Source organism: Manis javanica, chromosome 5 (genome assembly GCF_040802235.1).
Source record: "Manis javanica isolate MJ-LG chromosome 5, MJ_LKY, whole genome shotgun sequence".
In the NCBI taxonomy this organism is placed as follows: Eukaryota; Metazoa; Chordata; class Mammalia; order Pholidota; family Manidae; genus Manis; species Manis javanica.
The window spans coordinates 170,065,955-170,093,723 of NC_133160.1; the positions used below are offsets into that span (position 1 = coordinate 170,065,955).

General features: G+C 62.3%; 1 protein-coding gene across 5 annotated transcripts; it reads right to left on the bottom strand.

Annotated features, from left to right (window-relative positions):
• On the bottom strand, positions 1-27,390 carry CTBP1 (C-terminal binding protein 1). Of its 5 annotated transcripts, XM_073237925.1 has the most exons (11): positions 27,175-27,388; positions 17,203-17,396; positions 15,759-15,936; positions 15,457-15,611; positions 7,670-7,814; positions 5,860-6,066; positions 3,913-4,127; positions 2,359-2,489; positions 1,729-1,856; positions 1,142-1,259; positions 1-902 (listed from the first exon to the last, which is right to left on the bottom strand). In XM_073237925.1, the coding sequence occupies exons 4-11, from the start codon at positions 15,592-15,594 to the stop codon at positions 716-718; spliced, it is 1,269 nt and encodes a 422-aa protein (XP_073094026.1). In that variant the 5' UTR covers positions 15,595-15,611; positions 15,759-15,936; positions 17,203-17,396; positions 27,175-27,388; the 3' UTR covers positions 1-715. The 5 variants fall into 5 exon arrangements, with proteins under 5 accessions (XP_073094026.1, XP_073094025.1, XP_073094023.1 ...); XM_073237924.1 differs by lacking the exon at positions 15,759-15,936 and having other exon boundaries at positions 27,175-27,387; XM_073237922.1 differs by lacking the exons at positions 17,203-17,396; positions 27,175-27,388 and adding an exon at positions 16,050-16,115 and having other exon boundaries at positions 1-899.
• Positions 27,391-27,769: the final 379 nt, after the last annotated feature.

The window sequence follows — 27,769 nt, forward strand, 5'->3', positions numbered from 1 at the left end:
CTCTTTCTGGGAATTTTATTTCTTTAAAATAATTCATACAAATGGTTACAGTCACAAACATGATTTTAACCAAAATGCTGCTAGCTACCACATCAGCAGGACGGCACCCGCGGGCCAGGTCGCCGTGCCCCGCGCCCCAGGACAGACGCCGACGGCCAAGGTACACCACGGGCTGTTTGCGCTCCCCTCTTCCAGCCGCTTTGCGGTGCCGTCTTCACTGGAACAAGGGGATCATGCCAAACTTAGGAAAAACAGCCGTTGTTTTGTTTTTCTAAATTATTCTAAAAATAAGCAGGTAGAAAAAACAATGCACTGTGTGGCGTACAAAGAAAAACGGGGAGGGGTCGTTGTCCTGAGAAGTTTGCCAACTGCCTCGTTCTGGGGCGCGTTCCAACACAGACGACTGGCTGAACGCTCCCTCGGGTTCTCTCTTTGTTGACAGATAAGCAAACAAATCCTCTGTGATGTTCTAAAGACGGTACACAGACAAGAATGTTCATGACGGATTAACTACTAATTCTTTTGCTTAACGAGGACGCAAAGGACCCGGCGGCAGCCAGCCCTCAGGACGGGACAACTAGTGGACGCGGGGGAGGCTCGGTCGCCTCTTGCCCGCCTCGCGCCTGGACAGTCTGCAGCCCGTGGCCACCAGCTCTGCACACGCCTGCCCGAGGGCGCTGCCCGCCTGCGCCGCGGCCGCAGAGCTCTGCCCCAGCTACAACTGGTCGCTTGCATGGTCTCTATCTGCCTCGGGCTTGACGGTTTGGCCAGGAGAAGGGGCATGGGGTGGGTGGGACACGGGGGGCAGGCCATGGGACAGGGACATGGCGCTGGGGACAATGCCTTCCACTGCAGCCGGGATGCCGCTGGGGGCCACGCCCACCACGCCTGGAGGGTACCTGCTGGGAGAGGAAGGAGGCACATGAGGCTGCTGGGAGGGAGCCCTGCTCCTGCAGGCTGCCTGCTTCGGGGGACCCCACAGGGCCCCGCTGCCCCACCCACACCCCATCCCTGGGCCCCAGAGTGGCCTCCACCCAGAGGGGTGTCCACAGGAGCCCACATGAGTGGGTGTGTCCAGGCCCAGAGCCTGCCCAGCCCTAAGGGAGGCGCCCCAACTCACAGCCCTGGCACACCCACTCACCTGTAGGAGGCCCCATTGAGTTCGGGGTGCACAACGGCTGGGTCCATGCTGGCCCAGTGGGTGGCGGCTGTCAGGTGGTCCTTGTTGACACAGTTTTTCAGGCTGTCGGGGATCCGGCCTGGAAGATGTGAGCAGAGCAAGGGAAGTGCCCATTAAACAGTTGCCACCGAGGACCCCAGGAGCGCGCCACCCGGCAGGCCCATCCTCTACGCACACTGAACCCCACCTGTCTGGGCACAGTCACCCTCACGGCTCGGAGACCCCCAACCCCGAGCAGGTGCACCACGTCTGCTAGGCCTGGGGATCTCAGAGCAGCTGACAGGGCCCAGCCTGAGCCTGCAGGGCACCCTGACCTCCCAAAGGAGTGGTAGGAGACAAAACTTGTGCTGAAGCCCCCATAGGGGGAGGGGACCAGGGGCTGACCTCCGTGTTTGGGGTTCTGCCCAAGGCAGGTGCCCCAGCTGCTGCTGCCCCCAACCCCCAGCAACATGCTGGTCTGACACACACTTGGCCGAATGAGCAGGAGACAGGTGCCACCTCCAGCCGCTGGGCCCCTGAGCATCTCAGGGGGACTCCTGTCGGCCCACCTGTGATGGCTCTCCGGATCTCCCGGGCTGCCTCCTCGCGCATCTCGATGGACGCCTGCTCACTGTACCAGGCTGCATGGGGGGTGCAGAGCAGGTTCGGTGCATCCTTCAGGGGTCCCTGGCTAAAACTGCGGACAGCACACAGGTCAGCCACCTGCCTCAGGCCAACGGCCCCATGACGTCAGACCTGCCCATGGACTCCTGACAGCAGTGGGGTGGCCCTGTGGAGGGGTGGGGGGGACACACGCTGCACAGCCCCTCCCCATAGGCTCTCAGACTGGAGACCCTCCCACCACCACCCATGGCTGGCCTACTGCTCTGGACGGGCTTCCTGCTTGGGGCCTTACACACGCAGCGGCCCATAGATGCAGTGTGTGGCAGGGTCAAGAGCCTCACCCTCCCCTCAGGGGCAGGGTGCTGGGAGCTGTCCTGGCTGTGGTGCTGGCTGCCGCCCACTGAGACCTGGCTGGCCCTGGGATGCTCTGCCCAGCGGGGGTTCACAGGCCAGGCATGTGCACTCCCGCCATGCCCTGGGCAGGGCCTAAGGCCATGCGTGGGCACCAACCAGGCTCCTGACCCGGCCAGTAAGGCACTGTCTTGAGGACTGCTCAGGGTGCCGCTGGAAGGCACCTGAAGGGCTCCGACTCGTGCACGTCCAGGGCTGCACCGCGTATCCGCCCCTCCTTCAGGGCCTGGGCCAGCGCTTTCTCATCCACCAGGCCGCCCCGGGCTGTGTTCACCAGGAAAGCCCCTTGTCTCATCTGTGAGACAGAAACACATGAGGAACAGGAGCCTCCTCACTGGCCCCCCACCCCGCTGTGCAGGGACACAGAGAAAGGGGCCGTGGCAGGACCTCTACTCCGGGACCCAGACCCCCAGGCTCTGCACGGCAGTGGCCCTGGCTCTCGCAGGCTGGCAGCAGACTCAGGGCACACGGCTGCCACCCCACCTACAGGCCCACCGGCCAGAGCAGACATGCCAACGCTCGGTCCCTCCCTTTATGGGAGTGAGGCATGGGCCGGGCCAGGAGGCTTCTAGTCTGGCCCCACTTTGTACATAGCGCCTGGCAAGGACCTGGGGTCTTGGGGACACAGCATCTGTTGTTGGGCTTGCACCACCTAGCCCTGGACCCCACGCACACCGGGATGGTGGGCCTCGAGATGTGTCCCAAACACCCTGGGGAGACAGAGGGGACCCCAGGGACTCTCCCGTGCAGTGTGGTTCAGTGTGGCCTGGCCAGAGAGCCCCTTCCTGCTGCTGGGCTGCAGCTGAGCCGCTCTGCTCCAGCACTGCCGTGTTTGTTCTCCCTGAAAGCCCTCAGACTCAGCCTGCAGACACCGCCCTGCTTTGTGGTGAAGGGCTCCCCCTGCCGTGGTGCTCAGGCACTGTCCCGTGGTCAGTTCTCAGGGACAACACAGTGTCCTGAGTGGACAGAGGGGCTGTGGGGGCAGAGTGGGGGCTCCCTGCACAAATGTGAATGTGCGCACATGCATACCTGCATACACACAAGTGCACGCCAACATGTGTATGTGTATGTAGAGGCATGCACACCATGTAAACATACATGCACATGCCAGGTAAGTAGGCACATGCCCACATGTAAGTGTACACGTGCAGCTGTAGTCATGCCAACACACACACAGGAAGCTGTGCACACACACATCCCCATGCAAACTCACTGGTACCAACATCTGGGTGCCTGTGGGTATCTACACACACACACACACACACACACAGGCACCAGAAAGGCCTAGAGCCAGTGGGGGGCAGCCCCAGGCCCAGCTTCTGCCCCACCCAGAAACAACAGCTCCAGAACACTGGTGAGTTGTGTGCCACGTCTGCCGCACTCGGCCCAGCCTGTCTGCATGATGCCAATGCCAGCATCCCCCTCACCCAGTATCACAGCAGCCCAAGACCCTAGGACTTCTGTGCCCATCCCACTAGTGGGGACGGCAGGACTCGATGAAAATCTGGTGTCAAAATGCTGGTGCTGTGGCCTCTGCGGCGGGTCCACAGCTCCCAGCACAGGGCTGGCCAAGCACAACAGGCAGGGAGGAGGGCATCCACCCCAGAGGCAGCTGGGGCACCGGGAGGAGCCCACTGTCCCAGACGGTCCCACCAGCCTCAGTGAGCGGCTGCCTGCTGGCCCCATGTGCCGCCCCCGGGCTCCGAGGCCCTGCCCACCTGCTTGACGGTGAAGTCGTTGATGAGGTGGTGGTTGTGCTCGTTGAGGCTGCAGTGCAGCGTAACGCAGTCGCTGTGGAAGAGCAGGTCCTGCAGGGTGCTCACCCGCTGCAGGCCCAGTGCCCGCTCCGTGCCGTCCGACAGGTAGGGGTCGTAGAACAGCACGCTGAAGCCGAAGGCCTTGGCCCGCAGCGCCACTGCCTGCCCCACGCGACCTGGCGGGACGACACTCATGTTACTACCATGGCTGCGCCCAGGCTCAGCCTCCTGTCCAGCTGGATGATGCTCCCGTGCAGCACGGCTCAGCCCAGGGTGACCGTGCCCGGAAGCTGAGCTATGCGGTGGTTGGGCTCCTGTGAGGACGGGTGGGATGGGATGACGGCCACAGGTGGCGTACAGAAGCCCTGTGGTTAATGGGAGGCGCCCAGGGTGGGGCCCCAGCACCTGGGGGGTGGCGTCCATGCCCCATGGCTCCCCCTGGGGGTGAGCTCTGACCTGTGGGCCAGCAGCTGTGGAGCAGCCCTGGGAGGTGACACGGCTGGCCCAGGACCCACAAGGGGCGGGATACATGGCCACCAAGGCCCTGAGGTCTCGGGCTGGTGCTACTGCCCACGGACACATCACGGCCCAACCCCTGGGGCCCCTCAGGCTTGCTTTGAACGGGGGATGTTAATAAGGAAAGCAGAGGCCAGAAACGCCTGTGGCCCAGAGGCCACCGCAGGAGGAGGTCAGCACCAGTCAAAGCCCCAGGGACCGCCGTGCCCAGGAGGGACCCCAGGTGAAGCCAGAGCAGAACAGTCCTGCTGGCTCCACACAAAACGCAGACCCGCAGCACTACGAACGAGTCACAACAGCTGTCTTGTGGTACACGGTTCTGGAGCTTGTTACACGGCAAGCGATAACTAGAACCTACACATTCTGCGAGCTGCATTCAGAGTCCCCAGGGGGCAGGGGGAGGGGCTGCGGCCCGTGGACCCAGAGCAGCCCGGGACCTCTGCCCAGTCCCATGGGGCTGGGATGCAGGCCGGCCCGTCCGGTGCAGCCTGGTCAGCCCCACTCAACCTGGCCCTGTTCAGTCTCTTGACCAACATGCCTTAAAGGGGCTGTGGGGCCCCAAAATCCTTAGCCAGGGAAACTCCGCTCCCCGTCTCCCTAGACATCCCCCTGCCTCCCGGCGTCCAACAACCACATGGGCCTGGGCCGGGGAGGCCTGCCTGGAGAAAGCTCAGGAAGCAGTGTGGAGGGGGCCCGCAGGGTGGATCCACGCTGGGGCTGCCCAGGCTGGGGGCATGCCAGGTGGGAGGCGGCTCACAGACGAGAGGTGTGGTGGCACAGGGTGGTCTCAGGACTCCCTGCGCTGCAGGCCCTTCCTTCCCCGCTTGCCCCTGTCCCACTTCCCTTCTAAGTCGGAACCTGCCGCCCTTGCCCCCCAGCCTCTTATGAGGCTGCTGCCGCACACGGGTCACATGGATTTGCAGAGCTTGGCAGGGCCCAGGCAGCTGCTGCCCTCCACCCAGGACCAGTGGGCAGCAGCAGGTCACCAGCCCCAGCCCACAGTGTGAGGAACAGACCTCAGGCCCACCTGGCCCTCACCTGAGGGCCACATCCACTTAGCTGTCACCAGGGTGGGGGGCAGGTGAGTGTGTCTGAATGGACATTGAGCATGTGCGAACACACGACCGGGCAAAGGCGCACAGCAGCACGGCCCCGCAGGCACATGGGACTCTGTGAGCATGTGCGTGGCCCCGTGGGCACATGTGACAGCATGTGCGTGGCCCTGTGTGGCTGTGACTATGCTCCTGGGCAGACATGGGCCAGTACAGCCTCTTCTCTGCCGTCCCCAGGCTCAGATATTATCCCTGGTGGGGGGCCATCCCACAGCACAGCCAAGCGCTGGCCTCACTGTCCACCGAGCCCATGCCAGGGGTGAGGTCAGAGCCGACGCACCAAGTCCAATGATGCCCAGGGTCTCCCCTCGGATCCTGGCGGCTCCAGAAGCCACTTCCCGGATCTGCTCGACGCTCTGGACCCGCGTGCCTTCCCGCAGTGCCTGGTGCAGCCAGGTGGTCCTGCGATACAGGCTGAGGATGTGGCACATGGTGGAGTCGGCCGTTTCCTCCACAGACGCCGCCGGCACGTTGCAGACAGCGATGCCTGGGGACACAAGACAGGTGTGGGCGGCCACCAGGACCATCCTGGCACTGCACCGGTGAAAGACTGGAGGCCCTAGGGAGGCCCCGAGACAAGTACAGGCTCCATGCGCTGTGCCAGCCACGTGGAAGAGCTGCCCGTGGGCCCAGTGGGTGGACGGGGCAGGGCACAGGACAAGAGGCCACTGGGGCAGATGCCAACGCCTGGTTCTGCCCTGCTTGGACCACCTACCACTTGACCATCCAGGAAGGGTCATGCCCAGGCTGGAATCCAGGGCCAGCCCTAGGTGGCAGCCACACCCACACAGGTACCACCCTCTGGCCTCCAGGGCCCCAGGCCCCCTGGGCAGCGGCCACAACAGCAGGCTGGCTCTGGAACACCATGCACTGGCTCCAACTTTGCTCCACACTGAGCCTCAGTGACCCGTTTCTCTCCAAGAGGCCAGGCCGTGCCCACACTGGCAGAAACCACTATGAGCCAGTCCATTCCTGGGCTTCGGCTCCTGTCCACCTGTCTGTCCCCCAAGCCCAGCTCATTTCACTCTCATCCCACCCGGCCGTCTCTGGGTTCCTACAGCCTGCATGAATGCACCCCTGCTTCCTACACACTGTCAGTCTCCCCGATGAGGAGGTGGTCCCAAAGGTCAGGATGGTGTCTGACACCAACAGGGCTGCACAGGAGGACACAGGACAGAGCCCACGCTGCCTTCCCAAAACAGCTCAGCCTGCCATGGAGGGTACGCCCAAGGGAGCCTGGGGGAGAGCCGGTACCCTGCTCTCTGGATCTGGGACAAAACTGCCAGCTGCAGGGCCTGGGGCTTCTGGGTCCTCACCTGCCACTTGGGACAACCATGTCTGAGGGACAGAGCCCCAGCCTGTGAGACCACGGCATGGTGAGGACCGGCTCAGAGCAGGGGACAGAGCCCTGGGAGCCTTCTTGGGGACACTGCTAGTTAAGTGACAGGTGGCAGCACAAGGGGAGAGGGCTCGGCCAGTGAATCGGTGATGGGTGCACAGGGCGCACAGGGGCAGAGGAACTTAAGGACGTGTGACGTCAAACACCGCCCTGCATCTGCAGCAGACACGATCACGAGAGCAGTTTAACGTCCTGGAGGAGAGGGGAAACCAGACCCTGGAAGCCCTGGTCAGGCATGACCTCCCCTCACTGACCAGGGCCAGCACAAGGAAGCCAAGTGCTGTCTTATTCAGCAAGCATGCCACATGTGCGTGTGGAGGGCCACATGTATGCATGCATATGTGTTCGTGTGCCCTAAGTTGCAGCATAAACTTCCCTACCCCCCCGTCGTGTGGAAGGGCATGCATGAAGCCCCCGACACAGATCCGTGGCTGCCTGCCTGTGCTGAAGCCACTGGAGCAGGGGGAGCCCAGAGCAGGGGAGCCCCGAGCGGACGCACGCCCAACAAGGCTTCCTGAGACCTCGTGGCTCAAGGGGGATGCACTGCACCCCAACAAGCCAGCCCAGCAGTGCCTTCAAACAGCCCAGAACATTGGCCCTCCCGCAGAGTGAACTCAAGAGACAAAGCAGCAGGTGAGGCCGCCCACGAAGGTCGCCCCCAAGCGGCAGAGAGGAGCCCCGAGGGCCCTACCTAGGTCCCCCGCAGACTTGATGTCGATGTTGTCAAAGCCGCTGCCGATCCGGACAATGATCCGCAGGGCCTTGAACTTCTCCAGGTCTTCCCTGGTCAGCGTGATGGTGTGGTACATGAGAGCACCCACGGCTTCGTTCAGCACCTGTGGGAGGGCGCACAGCTGCAGTTCGGCTGGCTCCAGCAGCCCTGCCCGCGAGCGTCCCACCGCCATGTCCCGCTCGCGACAGCCAGGCTCAGCCCTGGTTCAGACCTGTCAAGGTCAAGGAAACCAGGGCCCCACCCTGTCTCCACCCACTCAGGAGGAAAGATACTGCCGGTCAGCACTGGACCCCGGGTGGGCGGGACATGCTGAGCTGTGAGAGGATATGAAGCGCCCAGAACCCCCAGACCCTGCCTTGGGGTCACTGGCAAACTGCTGCCAGACCAGGAACTGCAGAGTGAGCCATGCACGTGGGCAGTCGTGGGGGGCTAGTTCCGTTCTCCTGGGGACGGAGGTCTGGACACCGAGCACTCCATGGGCAAAGGCCCCATGCCTGAGGGCGGAGCAGAGGCCACACCTACTGCCCCGGCCAGGGGCCCAGGGCACACTGCACACTGTACTTGCCCGGGAGGCCGCCCCAGCTCCCATGAGCACCCCTGGGGGCGTCAGGACAGGGTGGGACTAGGTCCATGAAGGTTCCACAGGTCGGACCCGGAGCACAGTGGTTTCGGCATGGCCCTGCACATGCTCAGGCTGGCCAGGCTGGCTGCAGCCTCCACAAGGGACCCCCAGGCCCACTGGGTGTCAGGGTGCTGTCTTTGTGCCTCCTGGGAGCATGGCTATGGGCCAAACCCCCACACTGGTGCAGAAGCCCACACAGACAGACGGTGCCAGCATCTCCAGATCATTTGGGTGACACTGAGGAACCCGCCACTCCTTTGGTAAAACCGTGCAAGGGGGCACAAACCTCCCCACTGACAGGCTTTACCCGCTGCTGCACCCAACACAGGGCCCTGCCCCATGGGGCCTGCCTGCAAGGGGGCTGCAGGGGGCTGCCCTGAAGAAAGCCCGCTGTGGCCTCGCCCCCACCCCCACCCAGGCACCTGCAGCGGAGCTGGCACCCAGCACTCCGACCAAGGCCCCAGGACCCTGCCAGAGCGGGCCGGCCACAGCAGCGGTGGCCCCGAGGGGCAAACCTAACTCTGTGGGGAGACATGTCGGTAGGGGGACCCATGAGGTCTGCGGGGATGGCACCTCCCGCCTGGCTCTGTCGGGGTGGTGCCCACACCTGACCAAGGGCCTCATGGGGCCCTGTGGGGTCTGGAGGAGGCAGAGGCTAAAACAGGCTCTGTGGATCCCAGGCCAGGGGGGTAGGGGTGGACAGCCCACCCACACAACCTGCGGGGCCACTGGGCATCACGCATGAGAAGTGAGAAGCCTACAGCCGCCGGCAGGACCTAACTTGAGGCGGTCAGGTGGGCACACTTGCCAGCTGTTCTGCATGTGGGACCCAGGGCTGGAGGGGGCGATGCACAGGGAGACGCCGGCCACCCTTTCTTCTGCCATGACCTAGCCTCCACATGGCACCTTGCAGAAAGGTGGCTGAGTAGCAGCGCAGAGGGGGCCTGGGGTCTGAGGGTGCCACCTACCCCTGCTCCTGTGCTGAAGGCATCTCAGCTCCCGGAAGCCAGAGCACTGCTGAGATGTATCAGCTACTGCCCACGTCTCTGCCCTCTGCAGCGGGTGTTGAGGCCACCCAGGAACACTGACCTCTGGGGTAGCTGGTGTGGAGAGCTGATTAGCAGCACCCATGAGAGGCAGAGGGGATTAACCAGGAGTTCGGAGGGTGGACAGGAGGTGTGCACACAAGGGGCAGTGGTTGTGGTGGGGGCCACAGCTGAGGAGTGAGGGGAGGGCTCAGCTGGTGAGACCCTGAGAAGACTCTTCTGGCTGCCCTGTTCTGTGTGACCCCAAGATGGAAGGGCCACAAGAGCCAATGAGGGATCCCTGGGGCAGGTGAGGCAAGGGACTGTCGGGGCGAGTTGCACGCAGATGTTTGTCAGTGCCCACTGTGGGCAGGCATGACCATGTGCTAGAAATGCAGAGAGGGACGCCCATCTGAGCATTAGGAGAACCCTGGACTCAGGACAGATGCATCGTGCAGAGGGAGGCACCACGGTGGGCCTGGGTCTCTGGCCCCCACTGAGACAAGCGTGCAGAGGGGGCTCGGCTGTGGACAGGCTGGACAGGCAGCCCCTCAAAGCACGGGCTCGTGTGTGAGGCTGTCAACAGATGGCTTTTCACTGTGCATTTACCTAGGGCAGAAAACAGTCCTCAGATGGTGCCTGTGGGTTGTCCCCTGCTACATCCTGACATGGGCAGTCCATGACTTGTCTGAATGTGCCCTGCTCTCGGGGCGTCCGGGCTGCTTCCAATACCAGCAGCACACTGACCAAACCCTGGGACTTGCTTATTCCCTCGAGGTGAGTTCTCAGAAACGGAAACTATGGGTGTGGGTCAGAGCCTAAGGCCCGGTGCTGCCGCGGCCCCACAGGCAGGCAGGGTCCGTGCACCCGACACGGGGCGCGCGGGGGTCTGAAGTGTTACGCTGGTGGGTGTGAGCCAGCACTGTGGTTGGAATGTTAATTTGTATTTGAGTGTGACTTGCCCACGTCTGTTTCTTGGAAAATTATTTTTTACACGTTTTAGTCCTTTTTCTACTGTGATCACATGGTACTAGAGCATTCCCAGAATAGGAACCTGATCCCTACTCAGAGACCCCCCCGGCCCTGTGCCAGATGGGCCTGCACTCAGCTGCAGGACGACGGCCAGCTGTCCAGGGTCTGCTGACCAGGGCCACTGGGCAGTCCCTGCCTCCAGGAACCCTCCCAGGCCTCCTCGTGGTCACAGAGGGGCTGTGACAGCCTGGGTGCTGCTCAGCCTCCCAGGGAGGAGGCCTGCAAGAGGCCCAGGGCCGAGCCTGGCTCCTCAGGTTGGGACCTGGCAGCTGCCCCAGCAGGTATCCTCTCCTGTCCCTCTGTACCAGCTGTGTGGCTGGTCCATAATTTAACCTGGCACCAACTCCAGAATAGGGGTAGTATGGGGCCAGTTTGTGGGCACCTCTGGTCACAGCCCCCGGGTGCTCCTGGTTCACAGTGGGGCCTGAGGGGTACTCCCAGGGCACCCCTGAAGGAAAGCCAGCCTGGTCCGTCAGGAAGGTGCCAGCTGGTGGCTGGCCAAGGCATACACCTGCTGTAACCTTGAGGGAGCCTCTGTTCCCTCCATCCTGTCCTGCCTCTGGGCACGCAGTCTTGAGCTTCCAGTGACTTCCACTTCGCACATGCAGGTGTGGCTGACTCTGTAGCCGTTGCTTAGACAAGGCCACCGACACACTCTCAAGTGGCTCAGGAGCTTCTCTAAGACAAACAGCTGCACGAGAGCCCAGGGGGGAACGCTGGGCTACAGACTGCGGGCCTGAGGTTTTCACAGGCCCGCTGAAGCGCCGTCAAAACCAGAAGTGACCGCATGTGCCCTGCAAGCACCTCGCTGTGGGCTGAGGGCCAGGGGACCCTGGTGTCTGGGAGCGCCTGGGGACAAGCCCCACCTGTTTCTGTCCAGACGCCCCTTTCCATGCCCGTTTCTGCAGGTCAGCCCTCCCTTGGTTGGTGGAGACTGAACACTGGTGTCCACACCTGTCGCTGACGCCCCCCCATCTCTGCTGCTTCCATGTTGTTATTTCCTGTGCAACACAATTCTCTGACTGCTTCCTTCTCAGATGGTGTTTTCCAGTACACGGCCCATTTCTGTGCGCCTTGCCGCCCTCTGTTCTACTCTGCCTTGAAGATAGTATTCACACCTGGGCCCTCCTGGAGCACAGCAGGTGTGCAGCCCTCCCGGGCATGCAAGGGTGGGCGCATGCACCATCTAGCCCCCAGGACTCACAGCTCATTAGCCCTGTGTCCACTGACTGAAAGCCGCCTTCCGTATACTCAGGTCCCCCAAGGTGGGAGCTGTTTCAGGGTCTCTGTCCCATCCACTTAGGAGGAACTGACACTACCTGGCTTTCTGCCTCACAGTGGATGCGGCCACTCTCCGCCACCCCACCACTTGCTACAAAGCCTGTCTGCATTCTCCTGGCTTTTAAAATTCATTTCTTACACAGCCCTAGCTCCTGCCTCCGTCTGGCAAGATGCCTGCCTTGAGCACATCCCCCTCACCCTCGCACCTCTGCAGGAGCCCCATCCCCTCTATGCCCCTCTGGGACTCCCTGTGACCACAGCGATGGAAGCCAGTCCTTTCTTCAAGGCTGTCCTCATTTCACAGATGCCCATCCAAGAGGGGACCTGAGAAAATGCCTCTGCCATCAGATTAGCAGTTGGATCGGATGTGCTCCAGGTTGAAATCGTTTTCCCCAGAAGCTTTAAAATGCCCAGTGCGGGTCTGGCCCGATTCCTGTCTTTGTGGAGGACATTCCCCACCCTGGCACTGGTGAAATCTGGACTCTTGGCAGGGAGTCTCGTGGGCCCCCTGACATCTGTCCTGGATCCACAGAAAGAGAATTGGAGTCTCTATTTAGCTCTGGAAGTTTTCTTCTTCACTGTGGTAATAACACCAGGCTGTCCTTCTGGAACTTAGATGACATCCAACTCTACCAGCTGAGAGGAGGCAGAAGCCCCTGGTCAACGGTGACACCCAACCCAGGCCGCTGCTTCCCCCACCCCACCCCCAGAGGCCCCACGTCAGCTCCAGGACCGCCACGGCACCAGGCTCCTGTCTTGCTGCTCCACCATTCCCAAACACGGCTTCCTCTCATGTGCCAGGAGGCTGCTGAGGCTTCGGCCATTGTATCTGGCTTCCAGCCAGCAGAAACAGGGAAGTTTACTGTGCACACGAAGCCTGCTCACCACCTCCTGGCTGGACCTCGTCACTTGGCTGCCCCCAGCAGCAAGGCCTGGGAACCGGCTTGTCCAGGACTCTGTGTCCACTGTGAGTGGGAGACTCCAAGGGCCCGGCCACACCGCATGCCGGGCAGGGTCCAAGCCTCCCTCCGTTTCCCTCACCATTTCCCTCTTTCTTCTGCGCGTCCCCTGACTGTGCCTTCCAAGCTTCCTAATAAAGTTTAAGTTTTTCACTCACGTCTTTAATGTCCAAGAGCCCCTCCCAGGTCTCTGGCGATCCCTCCCTTGCGGTGCGCTGCTGGCCCTACGACTGGGCGCACTGCAGATTCAAGGGGACCTAACACTCTCTTCTGTCCAGGCATAAATTCTGTCCTTTGGGGTGGACTTCCTCTGCGTTCACCTGTTCTGACAGGCGGTCCCCATACCAGCTCCGGCTTCTGCAGAGACGGCAATCTTCCCGTTGGGTCGGGGCAGTCTGCTCTCACGCTGGGGGCCTGGGGCCCTGTGCTTCCAGGGTATCTTTAACCTGTTCGTTTCAGTTGTAATTACAATTTTAGAAGAAAACATCTTTTTTTTTTTTTTTGAGAGGGCCTCTCTCATATTCATTGATCAAATGGTTGTTAACAACAATAAAATTCTGTATAGGGGACTCAATGCACAATCATTAATCAACCCCAAGCCTATTTCTCAAGTCTCCAATCTTCTGAAGCATAACGAACAAGTTCTTACATGGTGAACGGTGCAAGGGCAGTCATATCACAGAAACTTGAAGAAAACATCTTTGTCTTACTTTTCATATTCATTAGCTAATATTTTAATATTGTTTATGATTTTAAAAACATGTATCTGTATTGTCTTTCATTGTGTATTTAGTTTTTCCAAAAATTATCTGTTTAGTCTGAAATAGTTTAAGATTCATAGGAGGTTGCCAAGTATCACAGAGACATCCTGTGTGCCATGGCCTAGCTCAGCAATGCTGGGTACGTGACCAGGTGCCTTCATGTGCCTTCACAGATTTCTCCATCTTTTCCTTATACTTGTGTGTGCATGGGTGTGTGCATGTGGGGGTGTGCACAGCTCTTTGTAATTTCATCATGTGCTGATTTGAGCAGCTACCAGTACAACAGGACCAGGATCTCGCCACTGCAACCAGGACAGCCTCCCATTCACTCGCCGTTCTCTGCACCCTCCACCTGAACTCCCAGCAACTGTGTCCACCCTGTGGCCTTGCTGGAGGAAGAACAGGACACGGCACGCAGCCCTGGATGGTGGCTTTCTTCACATAGCATGACGTCTCCACATGCCTACTGATGCTGCACAGATCACTGCCCCTCCTGACATGCACTGGGACTCTGGCGTGTGCACACATCAGAGCTGAAGGCCATCTGGGCTTTGCCTGGTCCAGCTGTCGGAGTAAAGCTGCCGGGCACACTCACAGCTGATGTTCATATGCATGTGGGTGCCAGTTCTCCAGCTGAATCCATCAGGGTGGCCATAGGGCACACCATAGGCACGCCGCAGGAGAGAGCCCAGCTGGTAGGAATGCACTGGCGCTCTCCGCAGGGCCTGCCCTTGCCCCCATCCACTGTTGTCTCCCCCCGGTCTTGGGAAACTGTCAGCCTGACCTCTGCAAATGCTGCTTCTGGCTTCTCCCTCCTCCAAGACTTCAGCTAGAAGCCACATGGCCCCCTGGGGCCTCATCCATGCCCTCTGTCCTGTCCTGGGTCCCTGCCCCTGGCGCCTACTGGCAGGGGACCTATCCGGTAAATGGTCCCTTTCAGCGTTGCCACTTTTCAGCCCTAAGTCCTCTACATTCCCTGCAGCTCTGCTGCACCACCTTCAGAGCCATCAGGCCCTCGTCAGACGCTCAAGCTGGGCCTTCTCTCTCTGGCAATGTGGGCATCCTGGCCAGCGCCTCGCAGGCTCCCGACAGCTCCCAGGCCTGCCCCGGTCTGTGTCTGCTGGTTTTCACTCACAGTTCTCATCTCTGCACCCAGGATCCCTGGCTGTGTGATGGATGCTGTACTAGAGAGTTGTCTGTATAGAAGTCTACATTGAAGGTATCTTCCTCAAAAGAGGACCATCCATGGTTTCTGCCAGGTGTCCGGGGCATGGAGGTACAAGGCCACCAATAATCCAAGTTCAAGGCTCGATGTAGCTGCTCACAGGCTGGACGATGGACTGTGGGGGGCCTGTTTGGCTCTAGTTTGTCCTTTCTCGGGGGTCCCACCCCAGAGCCAGGGGTGGTCTGGCAGGGCCCAGCAAGCCCGTAGGGCTGCCAGCCACCTCTTGCTAAACAGCAGACACTTGAGAGCCACACCACCGGGCCTGCCCGGCCCTGTGGATTTCGCTTCCTCTGGTCCTGTCAGCTCCTGGAAGCTCTGAGGCTCCCGAAGGCCTCCTCCAGCTTCCTCAGCCACGTGCGGGAAGCTGCACAGTTGGCTGTGACCACAGAAACTGGGTGAATGCACTTCACACACAGGGACCCAGGTGATCTGAGAACACAAATCGTGAGAAATGCCCCAAAGCTCTAACCGCTAGGAAGCAAAAGCTCCGGGTGCCAGCACTGCCCCTGCGGCCCCCAGCACTGCCCCTGCGGCCACGCCGCTTGCGGCCCCCAGCACTGCCCCTGTGGCCACGCCGCTTGCGGCCCCCAGCACTGCCCCTGCGGCCACGCCGGGGCTCTGCCGTCTGGGAACACTGGCGGTGGCAGGGAGGATTCAGGATGCCAGAGCAAATCCTGCCCCCACCTGACGGCCAGCTGGGGGCGACCTGGGGCTCGTCCCACGGGGGCAGGCCGCTGAGGAGTGTGCCTCAGTGTCTCCTGCTTGGGCTGCGGCCCTAGCGACCAGCCCATGCCCGGCCTGCCACCCTCCTTGCCGCTGCACATGCCCCTGCACAGTTACCTTCTCGTGGATCTCCTGTGTGGACTGCGCGTCACAGAAGGCCACCGTGGCCACGTCCTTCAGGATGGGCATCTCCACTGTGCAGTCCCGGCCATCAAGCAGCGCCACTAGGGGCCGGGGGTGCATGGGCCCATTCATGATCGGAGGTCGGACGCCTGCAGAGACAGGAGGGGATGCTCAGCCCCCTGCGGTGTGCCCCGTGCCCCCACCTCCCACCACCAACTGCTGAGAACTTCATGCCCTGAATGTCCGGTCACCAGGTTCTGTGCCAAAAGTAAGTTAAAAACCAGTGGGAAAAGCACCTGGGGTTTGCTGCAGCTCACTGACGCCAGAATGGACATGGTGTTGGCCATCACCGTCCCCGACTGGGCACGAGGTCTCAGAGACCCGTGGAGACCCCGGGGCGGCCCACGGAGGCGGGGGGCAGGGGCCATGCAGCTCCAAGCTCTGTCCCAGAGCAGAGTCTTCACCACTTTGACGCTGGAATATGCAGACTGTGACATAACGGGCTTCGGGGAAGCACCCACGTTTTTTGCCCAACACAGCCCAGAAACCTGGCAGGGACCACCCCCAGTGTGCAGCGTCTTTCTTACTTGTAGATCTGAAAGGGCAGGGGCAGTGAGAGGCAGGGACGGGTAAAACATGGGTGAAGCCAGCACCCTTCCTTCTCAGGGCAGAAATGGCTCAGAATGACCAAACAGCAACTCCTGCAAGTAGGAGGCAACTGCCTCATTTTGGGCCACAGTGGAGACACGAGGGCTTCACGCGCAACACACAGAAGGCAGCTACCAGGACCTCCCTGGGCCCTGCGCTCGGCATGCCAGGCCACCCGGCCCCGGGGCCGCAGACTCGCCAGGGACCAGCCACGCAGCCTCAGGTGGGCCCCAGTCGGCACAAGGGGCAGCCCCAGGTGCGGGGGAGCCAGGGAGAGGGGCAGCCGAGCTGGACCCCACCGCCACAGCTGTCTGCACGCAGGGCAGAGAACCAGGGCAACCGCCCAGTCGGCGCACAGCGTGGGGCTCCCAGGCCAGGGCACCCCCCTCGCTCCCTCGGGCGCCGGAGGCCCCAGGCCCGCCCGCCCTGCCTGCAGCATGGCACAGTCACAGGCACCAGGTACAGTGCCATCACTGTCTCCACAGCTCTACTTGGAGAACAGCGACTCTTCACCGAACAAGCTTATTTCAGCAGGTGGAGGGTCCATTGTTGCCATGTTCGAGGGAGCTGATAAACCTACACTCAGCGTTCCTCGGGCCCCGAGGACAGCCGGGCGCCCACAGGAAATCTCTCGGTGGGGGTACGCTGTGGCCCAGTGGGGAGTGGCTGATGAAGCGCCATCCCAGGGGCTGCCACACACAGAGCTGGCCCTCCCAATCCACCGAGGCCCTGGCTGCCCAGGGAGGACTGGGCCTGCCCGCCGCACGCTGTGGCGGGTCCCCGCAGTAGCCTAACCCCGCGCTGAGCTCGCAGGCGCAACGACCCGGCCAGGCGGGGGAGCCGCACCTTCAGACCACCCTTGCCGGCCACCCCAAGGCCTCTCCCCAGACACACAGGTGGCACACGTGAGGCCTGAGGCCTGCACCCGCAGCCTCAGCCTGGGCCCGGAGTCTTTCCCAGAAACACAGGGAAGCACTCCAGGCCGGGCCCAGGCTGAGTGAGCGGACAGTAGGGCCACGCGCGCCCGCAGCACCCCCGTGCAGGCGTGGAGGCCCAGCTGCAGTGGCTCCATGCTCCTGAAGCCCTACCAACCTGACATTGCTTAATATGGGCTCGGCTTCTGCGACCATGAATTCGACTTTCAAAGCGTTTTATCTTCGGAATCCCAGGCAGAACCGCGTCCTGTCACTGGATCCTCATCCCACGTCTTTAACTGTCTCGAACCAAAGCTCTTAGGCTCCTGATCCACGGCGACCGCCGAAGCCTGTGCCGGGGTCAAAGTCTGACTAAAAATTAAACACAAGAGACATATTAAAATAGTGCTGAGAACTCACGTTCAAGCCCAGAGGCAGAGCTCTTTCTCGACCAGCTGTGGCTCTGGGCTGGGACCCACCTGGAAGCGGCGCCTTCCCTGTCGGGCACAGCATCCCCTCCACATGCCTGGGAGCCCCACAGGCTGGGAGGCAGGGGGACCGGGGGCAGGGCTGTGGCCAGTTCTGGAAGGTTCCAGCTCATGTTGCCAGGAGCTCCTGCACCTGTGACTGGGCAGGGGGCGGGGCCACAAGAGGCCAACCTGCCGGCGGGGGCCCCACATGGGGCTTCGCCCATGCCTACCATCCATGCCACCCTGCAGCCAGCACTGGGCGCAGCGTGGCCTCCCCAGAGCTGCACAGCTCTGCTGAGGGGCAGGCGACTGGAGACCATGGCCAGGGCCCAAGGGCACGCACGGCAACCCACCCATCAAGGACCCAGGATGAAGAGGCTTCAGGGGTTGTGAGCGAGCACCACCCAGGGACCAGCCAGGGCGCAGCCGGGCACCACGCAGACGAGGACCTGCAGCCCATGGGTGTGCACTGGGGTAGACTGCGCGAAGCAGGGGCTCCTGAGGAAAGAAAGCTCATGGGCATGGAGGGCAGACATGCTGACCCTGCCCACTGCCGGCCACAGGGAGATGGGTGGCCTGTGGAATGTGCACAGCCCGCATCCTTGCCTGCCCCTCGGGGAAAACACAGGCCTTCCTGGGACCCAGTGGCCAGAGCTGATACTCAGAGAGTGGTCACTTCACGCAGAGCTGGCGGGCAGGCGCCCTGCTGCCTGACCTGTGCACCTGGGCTGGGCTCAGACGGCTCTCACAAACAGCGCCTCCAGTCTCCCCAGGTGCGAGCGCCCAGAGCTGTTTCTGCCCCTGAGGACAGACATGCTTCATACCCCAGAGCCAGGGCATGCCTAAGGCCTCTGATGATGTGGCCCAGCTGCGCAGGGGCAGGAGGGCAGCCACACAAGGCTGGGAGTCCAAGATGCTGCTGGCCACCCACCCCCTGACGGCTGCAGTCAGGACGTCCTGCCAGCTTTCTCCGTGGGTTTCAAGCCCCCACGCCAACCCTGCCACCCAGGAGCTGGGGACGCCAGACCACAGGGGACATGGTGCACAGCTCCCTGCCAGTGAGAGCCCTATCCTCAAAGGTCTTCCTCCCTGCGGTGGGCTCCCATCAGGCTACCCCTGCAGAGGGCGTTGGGGCCACACTGCAGAAGAAAGGGGTCCCAGAGGCTGGGGCTGAGGGCCAGCCCGGGTCCACACTGGGCCTCAATTCCTCCTCAGTCCCAACACTGCCCGTTGCCGCCCAGTGACTGCAGGCCAGTTCCAGCCTGGCCAGGCGGGCACCCGGCTCTGCTGTCGGGCTGTGGCGCCCCCACCCCCCGGAGGCATGGCCTTCCTCAGTGGAGGCCAGAGGCCTTTTCTCACAGCTGCCCCTCAGCCACAGCTGAGGGCACTTCGCGGGTCGGGGGTGACACACTCCGTCCAGGTCTCACCCTCAGGGCCCTGCCCCACCCTCGCTGTGCGACCTGGGCCCTCTGGACTCGTGTGGGGCTTTCCCCACAAGCTCACGGCCACACTCGCCCCAGCCACATGACACGCATGGCTTGGGAAAACCCCAAACGGTAACCGAGTGTTTCACAGTTCAAACAACCTCCTGCCTTTAACATTGTCCCACAGAGAATGTACTTGAGTCATAAGACAGCAGACGTAGCTTCACACCCCAGAAACGAAGGCAAGGCCTCCTGGGGACACCCTGAGGAGCCCTCCGGGACCCTCTGTGCCTGTCCTCTGGGCGGGGGCAGCAAACTAGCCACTGAGCACACAGGCCACCACCACGACTCAGGCCCCACACGGGGCAGGTGCACAAAGCTCCCAGGTCCTGGCTAGCTCAGCAGGATGCCCTCTGGGCCTGCGAGCACCTGGCGCAGAAGCCCCGAGGGTAGGCCTGCAACTGAGCGCCAGCCCTCCTGCCGGCACAGGCTGAGCATCACTTTCCAGACCGCAAGGGAAGCCCTGCTCCCCAGCTCCTGCTGAGGCGAGGGAGGTGAGGCAGTGGGCCCCCACCCCGCGGCCACAACTGGCAGAGGCAGGAAGGAGTAACAGAGCCCAAAGCCTCATCAACTCCATTACCTCCCCATGCTTCCCACTTCCTGACGGTGGCCCCAAACTTACTCCAAACAGATCAGAGGCAACTGCACAGGTGGCCAGCGGCTCAGCCCGATGCCTGCCCTCCTCCTGGAAGGCACAGGGAACCCCACTTGCAGGCAGTGCATGCAGGGTGGCGGCAGGACAGGCCACAGCAGCTGTGGTGGCAGGGTGCTGTCTCTTCCCAAGGCCCAGAGACACAAGGCAGTGAGGGTGTCCTCACGAGGCCTTCGCACGTCCTTCACTCCAAGCCCTGACCAGTCAGCATGACCACACCCCTGCTACACACTCAGTGGCTAACTTGTGACCCTGCCTTCCATAGAGGCAAAGCTCACCGCCAAAAAGGTAGCCAGCACTTTCACAGCCGTGGTGAGGTCGGCCAGGCCCCTCGGGTGCTCCAGGCATCTCCTCTATGCTCTCCCGTGCCCGCCACTCATCTTTTTGTGAAAATGATTTCAAAATGAAATGCGTGACCTAGGTTTCTAAGCTCACAGGTGGATGGAGGAGCCAGAGGTGTGTTCCCACGCTCTGCTGCCAGGGACAGCAGGTGCCCTGCCCAGGGGCATGCGAGGCACTACAGGCAGACGGCTGAGCCTGGCTCTTACCTCCCTGGCCCGACACCCCTCACTGTGCCCTGGATGACGGCAACTACCAGCGTGAGCCACATCGAGCAGTTGTGTGGACACAGAAACATGACCATCCCATCATGCTTGAGAGAGCAACCTAGCCACATGGCTGCAGGAAGCTCCTATGCTGGCATGGGGGGGCGTTCCTGGGGCGAGAACACTGAAGCCCACCGATTAGCCAAACAGAAACCCCCATAAGAGATCTCACTGCTCAGACTCACAACAGAGCCGCCTGGACACAGAAAGGGAGGTGGGGCCAGGGCTGGGGTGCAAATACAGGGTCAGTGGGCAGCTCCAGGGACCATATGGCCACCACTGCCCCAGCCAGGTTCGCTGTCTGCCACCAGTGTCTTTGCTGGGAGCACTTTCACCATGTAATTGGCCTCAAGGCACTTTTACTGTAAAAAATAAAATCACAAATTTGAAAAGAGGGTATTTGTTAAGGACAAAATCAAATACGAGAAGTCAATAAAATTAAAAAGTCTTCATTGCAAAATACAAAATATTTGAACATACTACAAGTGTACAGTGTAGATTCATGCAATACTGCCCAAAACTGGCTGTAGTTAGCAGCTGAAACCAGGCGCCTGTCTTCGGTCTGGTTCAGGGTAGTTAGCGGCTGTAACCAGGCGCCTATCTTCAGTCTGGTTTACACCATCATGTTTTCTATGGTCATTGATCCACCTCCTCATTTGGCATAACATTTTTTCCTTTTTTAATTAAAATTCTTCCTTCATGAAGGGGATTTCTCTTTCCAATACTGGGGGCCCCTTGTGCCTGTGCCCTGCCTGGTGCTGGGAGAGCCATCCATGCTGTCTGCTCAGCACATTGTCACACGTCTGCTGGCAGATGTCCCAAAGTTCTACATGAAACTGGAGCTCAGACTCCGTGCTAGCTTGTGAAGCACTGTAAGGCTAAGACTCACATGGTATAAACATGGAACCCACATCCAGGCAGAGACGCAGCCACGTGTCTGGCAGCCAACGAAACCAACAAGCTCCCAGCCCGTTACCCTGACAGCCAAACAGCTAGCTAGCGAACACACCTGTGGCTTCCCAGAGGCTGCACTGCCAAGCCCCCAACCCACGGTGGCAGACATGAGCCCATCACGCAAAAGCTGGCAGGGTCTGCAGCTGGCATGGAGCCCCAGAGCCCCTCCCCAACCTCATCCCTTCCCACCAGCTGAGCCGGGGGGCAGTGCATGTGGCTGGTGTGGGCTTGTGTCCAGAAGACCCCCATTCCAATCACGCCTGCCCCACCCCTTCCCAGAAACTGGACTGAGTCCGGGAGTGTGGGTGGGTGGATGCAGGGCTGGTCCCTTGCAAAGGAACTGTAGTGACAAGGTAACAGGACCTGCCTAGCCTCCTTGGTGACCCTGGTGAGAGATCCATCCTGAGGAGCAGGCAGCCGGCACCACAGGGCAGTGACTCCATTCCCTCAAGCAACAGGGGCCACGGGGGAGCACGAGCAGGTCGTTTCATGTTCACATTCAGCTGCCCCCGGGTTTCTGGCCTGTAGGAATCCTCCCTCGGACTCAGGGCTCTGCACACACAGGACAGCCCACCCAGTCCTGACTGGGCCCCCGGCATGCCCCACAACCTTTCCACCATTCACAACACATCTGTACTCCTGTCCTCCCCCATCCCACTCCCCACACCTGGGTCACTGCACAGTGGGGCTGTCTGCTTGGTAACCTGGGGCTACAACTGACCTGAGCTGACCCTCCTAAGGGCTATACGTGCCAATGGTTATACCTGACCTGGACTGACGATCCCAGGGGTTACACCTGGCCGAGGGTTACACCTGACCTGGGCTGACCCTCCCAGGGGTTACACCTGCCCCAGGGTTACACCTGACCTGGGCTGACCCTCCCAGGGGCTACACCTGCCCCAGGGTTACACCTGACCTGGGCTGACCCTCCCAGGGGCTACACCTACCCCAGGGTTACATCTGACCTGGGCTGACCCTCCCAGGGGTTACACCTGGCCGAGGGTTACACCTGACCTGGGCTGACCCTCCCAGGGGCTACACCTGCCCCAGGGTTACACCTGACCTGGGCTGACCCTCCCAGGGGCTACACCTGCCCCAGGATTACACCTGACCTGGGCTGACCCTCCCAGGGGTTACACCTGCCCCGGGGTTATACCTGACCTGGGCTGACCCTCCTCCCAGGGGCTACACCTGACCTGGGCTGACCCCCCCCCCCCCCCCCGGGGGGGCTACACCTGACCTGGGCTGACCCTCCCCCCAGGGGCTACACCTGACCTGAGCTGACCCTCCCCCCAGGGGCTACACCTGACCTGGGCTGACCCTCCCCCCAGGGGCTACACCTGACCTGAGCTGACCCTCCTCCCAGGGGCTACACCTGACCTGGGCTGACCCTCCCCCCAGGGGCTACACCTGACCTGAGCTGACCCTCCTCCCAGGGGCTACACCTGACCTGGGCTGACCCTCTCCCCAGGGGCTACACCTGACCTGGGCTGACCCTCCCCCCAGGGGCTACACCTGACCTGGCCTTCGGCCCCTGTACTTCCCAGTACCCACCATTCTCATACCCCCTCCTCTTGCTCTCGAGCTCACCTCTTCCCAGCCTCTCCCCTGCTCCTCCAGGCCTCGCTGGTCACCTGCTGCCCTGCTCCCGTATTCCACTGGGGATGTGTGTGTTGCTTTACCGCTGGAGACCTCACACAGCACGCCAGCTCTGACAGGCCAGTAGCTTTGTGGGTGCCCACCGAAGGGGCACTGTGCCCTGCAGGCAGGCAGGGAGCGTGCAGGTTCTGACAACGCTTGTCTCTCACGTCACAGGGAGGAGTCCTGCTCTGAGAGGTGGTCACGGGAAGCCGGTACCTGACCGCCCAACATGCCTCACGACCGACCATGTGCACGCACCCGCACATCGCAGCTCAGCAGGGCAGTGGGGAAGCCGCAGCAGCCGGCCCAGCCAGTGAGCAGACGTCCTCGCCGAGAGCAGCAGGTACAGGATCCCCAAGGACCGCCTGCGCCTCACAGAAGCCCTGGCACTGGCCCCTGCCATGCGGGCTGCACGCAGGCTCTGCATCCTCACCATCCTGTTGAGTATCTCAAATGGCCTCAAATAATTTATCTTAAAGAACATGGAGGAGGGAAGGGCCACAGCCCCTGGGCAGACGGCTGCCCACCAGCCTCCAGGAGGTGCTGTCCCGGCCCTGGAGGTCCTGAGAACCCAACTCTGGACCACAGCACACTGAGCTCGGGAGCAGGTGCCCCGGCTGCCTCATGCCTCCGCTTGCATCTCATAACTTAGCATGCCCAAACTCACCCCTGAAATGCCTCTTGCTTCTTCTCCAGCCTCAGAATTGGCCCATCTGCCACCTGCTCAGGCCCCAAGCTAAGCAGCCACAGCCAGGGTCTCACCCCACAGGCAGCTCACCAGCCGGGTCCCCTGTCCTACATGTTCCCCTTCCCACCCCAGCCAAAGGCTTCAGAAACAAAACAGAAGCCCATCACACCCCAAGCTAAGACCCTCCACTACCCTGTCCTCAGGATGAAATGCAGACTGTTCAGTGCAGCCGGCAGGCCACCACCCCTGCCTGCTGGTCCTGCCCCTTGGTAGGTCACTCTGGTTAGTCAGCAGTACCTGAGAGGCCTTCTCTGGCTTCACCCCCAACACAGCCCCCTGGGGGGCATCACTCTGAAGGCTCTGGCCTGGCTGACAGGGTCTTCAGTGCCTAGGTCTGGCTGGGGTGCATGCTAGGGCAGAGGTGCCTACTGCCTGGTGGGAACGGAGCCCGTGCAGGTGAGGCTCCAGGGAGCAGTGGGGCCTCTAGGCACAGAGCACAGGACCTCATGAAGTCCCACCAGGCAGCTTCACGAGCGCTGCGCTCTCCTGTTTACCCCAGAGGCGTGATCACATTCGTGCTGAATAAAACTGTGTTCATGGGCGTGAACTTGTCGCCAAGTTTTCCCCCACACGGGTTCATTTAGTTCACATAGTTTTGTCTATGTGTGCATGCACACCTTCTGCTAGCTTGATGACACTTCAGAATCCTAGAAATGAATCCCGTCCTCACTGAGAGAACGCTGGTTCACCTGTCATGACGGTGGTGCAGGGACCATCACGTCACCTCCCTTCCTGACCCCCCAACGGTGACCTTTCAGTGAAGCTGGACGGAGACTCTGTGAGGACACCTTTGAGGCCTGGCCTCACTGCAGGACACACCAGTCACAGACTGCCAGCCTGCCCAATGGAGTCACAGCCCATGCTGGAGAGGGTGTAGAAAGCCCCCTTCAGGCTGCAGGGCCAGCAGCACACCCCACCCTACCCGCTGGGACTCCTGACCATCCCCAGGTTCTGGTGCCACCAAGGTGTCAGACCTCCACAGCTGCAAAGAGCTCCTGCCTGGCACCGACACGGTTGCCCTGCGGCCAGGCTCCAGGGCTGACAAGGGACACAAGGGACCAACCTCCCCGAAGGTAACATGGGCAGGAACAACAGCGGTGTGGTGTGGTGACAGGCCCACGAGACCTCTGGCCCCCCAGGAAAAAGGGTGCTGCCTCTCGGGAGGCCCTGGGGCTTGCCTGGGCCAGTGTGTGGCTCCTGGGCAGGTCCACAGATGGCCTTCTGAAGGAGACAGTCTGTGACGTGGGGTATGAAGTGCCTTCCAGGGAGGTGGAGGGCAGTGCAGTGTGAGTCACCATTGCTGACACAGATGGCGACACCAAGGGAGGACCCGGGGCTCTAAGCCTTCCTGCAGAGCCTGGTGTGGGCCCCTCAGTGCCACCAGCAGAGGGACAGCTGCCCTGGGCTACAAGCCTCAGGATGCACACGCCTTTGAGAGGGCCCTGCACACCCAGCAGCCTTGGACAGCTCAAGGGTCTACCAGGAAAGGGTTCTCAGCAATGGCTTGTACTGCTGGCAGAAGTGGCTCAGCCCTGCCTGTGCCCAGCCCTGTCCCTGTGTCCTTGACACTCAGCACATGCTCACTCAGGTGACCCCATGTGGCCTCATGCTGCCATCCCACCTCACAGACACGCAGGGAAGTCACGGGGGAACCTGAAGATATGCACTGGTCAGGGGCTTGGCAGGGATGCCCAGGTTTCCCCAGGGACAGGCTGGGTCTGTGAGCTCGCCACTGAGGTCACTCCTCCACACAGTGTGGGGATGCCACTGACACAAGGGCAGGTGGGCTGCACCAGCTCCAGGCCCCCGAGGGCCTGCCCTGCAAGCCAGCTTTCTGCTGAGTGCTTTCTGTGTATATTTTACACAATGAAGTTGCTTCTCTTGAAAAGAATGGGGGCGGGGGGAGTCAGGAAAGGATTCAGAGCGCCGCCTGCCCCGGCTCTGGGTCCCCATCTGCAACCTGACTCTCCGGCTCCCTGGAGAAGCAGCAGCTGGGTGAGGGTTCATCTGACTATTCAATAGAGAGTACCCGGAAGGAAACCAAACCTATACCACCTCGGGATGCGGGTGGTTCCCCGTCCCCCAGCCAGAAACCCATCACGGAGTCCATCACTATAAAGGGGCCTGCTCCTGGCCAGGTTCCAGGCTTCTCCAAGGCGCCACTGGCTTAAAGGAGTCCTCGCGGAGGGCATGCCCAGAGGTGGTGCCCTCATTTCTCAGCAGGCAGGCAAAGGGCAGGCCGGGCGCTCAGCCAAAGAAAGCTCTAGCCTCCATCCCCTGGCTCAGGCGCCCTGGCAGCTTCTCCTTCTGCACAGGCTCTGGGTCCCCGCCTCCAGCCCCCTGGCGCCTGGTCCCCGCGGCCGGGTAGGGGCGGGGAAGAGGAAGCTGGGGCGTCCACCCCGCCTGCCAAGGACGGCGCAGGGCCCTCCCAGGGGGGCGGCCCCAGCCCTGCCCGCCGGCTGGCAGTTGACCGGGAACTGAGGCCGCAACATGGCCTCCGACGTGTGCGCCCGAGGCGGCAAGCACTGCGCTAGCGATCACAGAGCGTCCGCCCGAGGGGCGACACCAACCTGGCCTGCACCCCGCGGCCTGGCCGGGGGACGACGGGGGGACCGGGCCAGGTGCCCCCAGGGCTGCCTAGAGCACCTGCAAAGGGCCTCGCTTCCGACGTTCTCAAACACGGCGGGGGAAACGCTGCCGCGTGACAACAGAGCACGTCCACACCTCTTGAATTATCGAGGTGGAAACAGCCCGGCTCAGCGACGCGCGGAGGCTGCGGGGCTGCTGTCTGGGCCATCCTCCACGGGCCGCCGGGCGCCGTAACTCTATGCACCGAGAACACAAACGGCAGGGCAAGGCCTGCTCCAGCACCGAGCGCCGCTAGCCCTCCTACTAAGGCGGGAGCCGGCAGCGCCCACCCGTGCCTGAGGGGTACCTGCCCGCAGCGCTGGCCCAGGCGCAGGGGCGCGCGGCGAGCGCAGGGCGGCCTGGCCCAGGCCTCCCTGGGCCAAACGCTGCTGACGCCCTAAGCTGACACGGGTCCTTCCCGCGCAGACAACTCAGTCCTCGCGTGCCTCTCAAGTAGGTGACAGGCCGGAGGCTGTAAGCCCCGGGCGGAGCACTTGCAACAGAAGGCTGACTTAAAGGCACCGAGCCCACCAAGTGGGACGCGACCAGCCCGGCCCCTGCAGGAGGGCGAGGCTCGAGCCAGGCAGTCCGCTGGGCCCAGGACCCGGGGTCATGGGGTTGTGGTTCGGCGGGACCACGACCAGGCGTCACGGGGCCGCGGGCGGCGGCCGGGATGGGAGTCACCGGGACCGCGTCCGCGGCCCGGCTCCTCTTTGTGTCACCTGCGCGGGCGGTGGCGGGAGGGGCGGGCGTGACGGTGGCGCCGGCGCAAGCGTAGTTGCTCGCAGCCGCTGGCGCACGCGCACGGCGCAAGCGGCCACGCCCCCAACCCTGCCAGGCCCGGCGGCGCGCAGATGCTGGCGCGCACGCGCACTCGCACACAAAGCGGCACCCGCGCGCCCGTCCCGCCCGCCGCCGCCCCGCCCCGCCCCGCCCCCGCGGCCGGAAATGCGCGCGCGCGGCCTTACCGAGCGGCAGGCCCTTGTTGAGCAAGTGCGAGCTGCCCATTGAAAGGTGCGGGCGGTCGCGGGCCCCGACGAGTCCGGCACGCTTCGCCGCGAGCTCGGCGCGTGGGGCGGCCTGTGTGCCGTCCGCTTCTCCGCCCGCTCGCCTGCGCCCGGGCGCCGCCGTGCCGAGCCGCGCCGCGCCGCGCCGCGCCAGCAGCCGCTCCACCGGGCGGGGACAGGGCGCGCGCGCGGGCGGGGCTTCCGGCCCAGCAGTCTCCTGTTTCCAGGCGCGGACGCCGCGCAGCACGACGCGGGCGGCTGCCGCCGCGCCCGCCCGCCCCTCCCGGCCGCGCGCCCTGCGCACCCTGCCCGCCCCGCCCCGCCGCACCCCGCCCCTACCCTGCAGTGGCGGCTGTCCCGCATTCCCCGTGCACCTGCCGGGCACACTCGCCCACCCGTGCACCCGCCGGTGTCCCTACCCCTCACCTGTCCGTGCACCTGCCCCGCGACCCACCCACTCATGCGCCCACCCCACACAGCACCCTCACAGGCATCTGGCCTAAACCCACCAGGCCCCAGCCTGCTACGCGCAAGCACACACGCCTGTCCCACACCC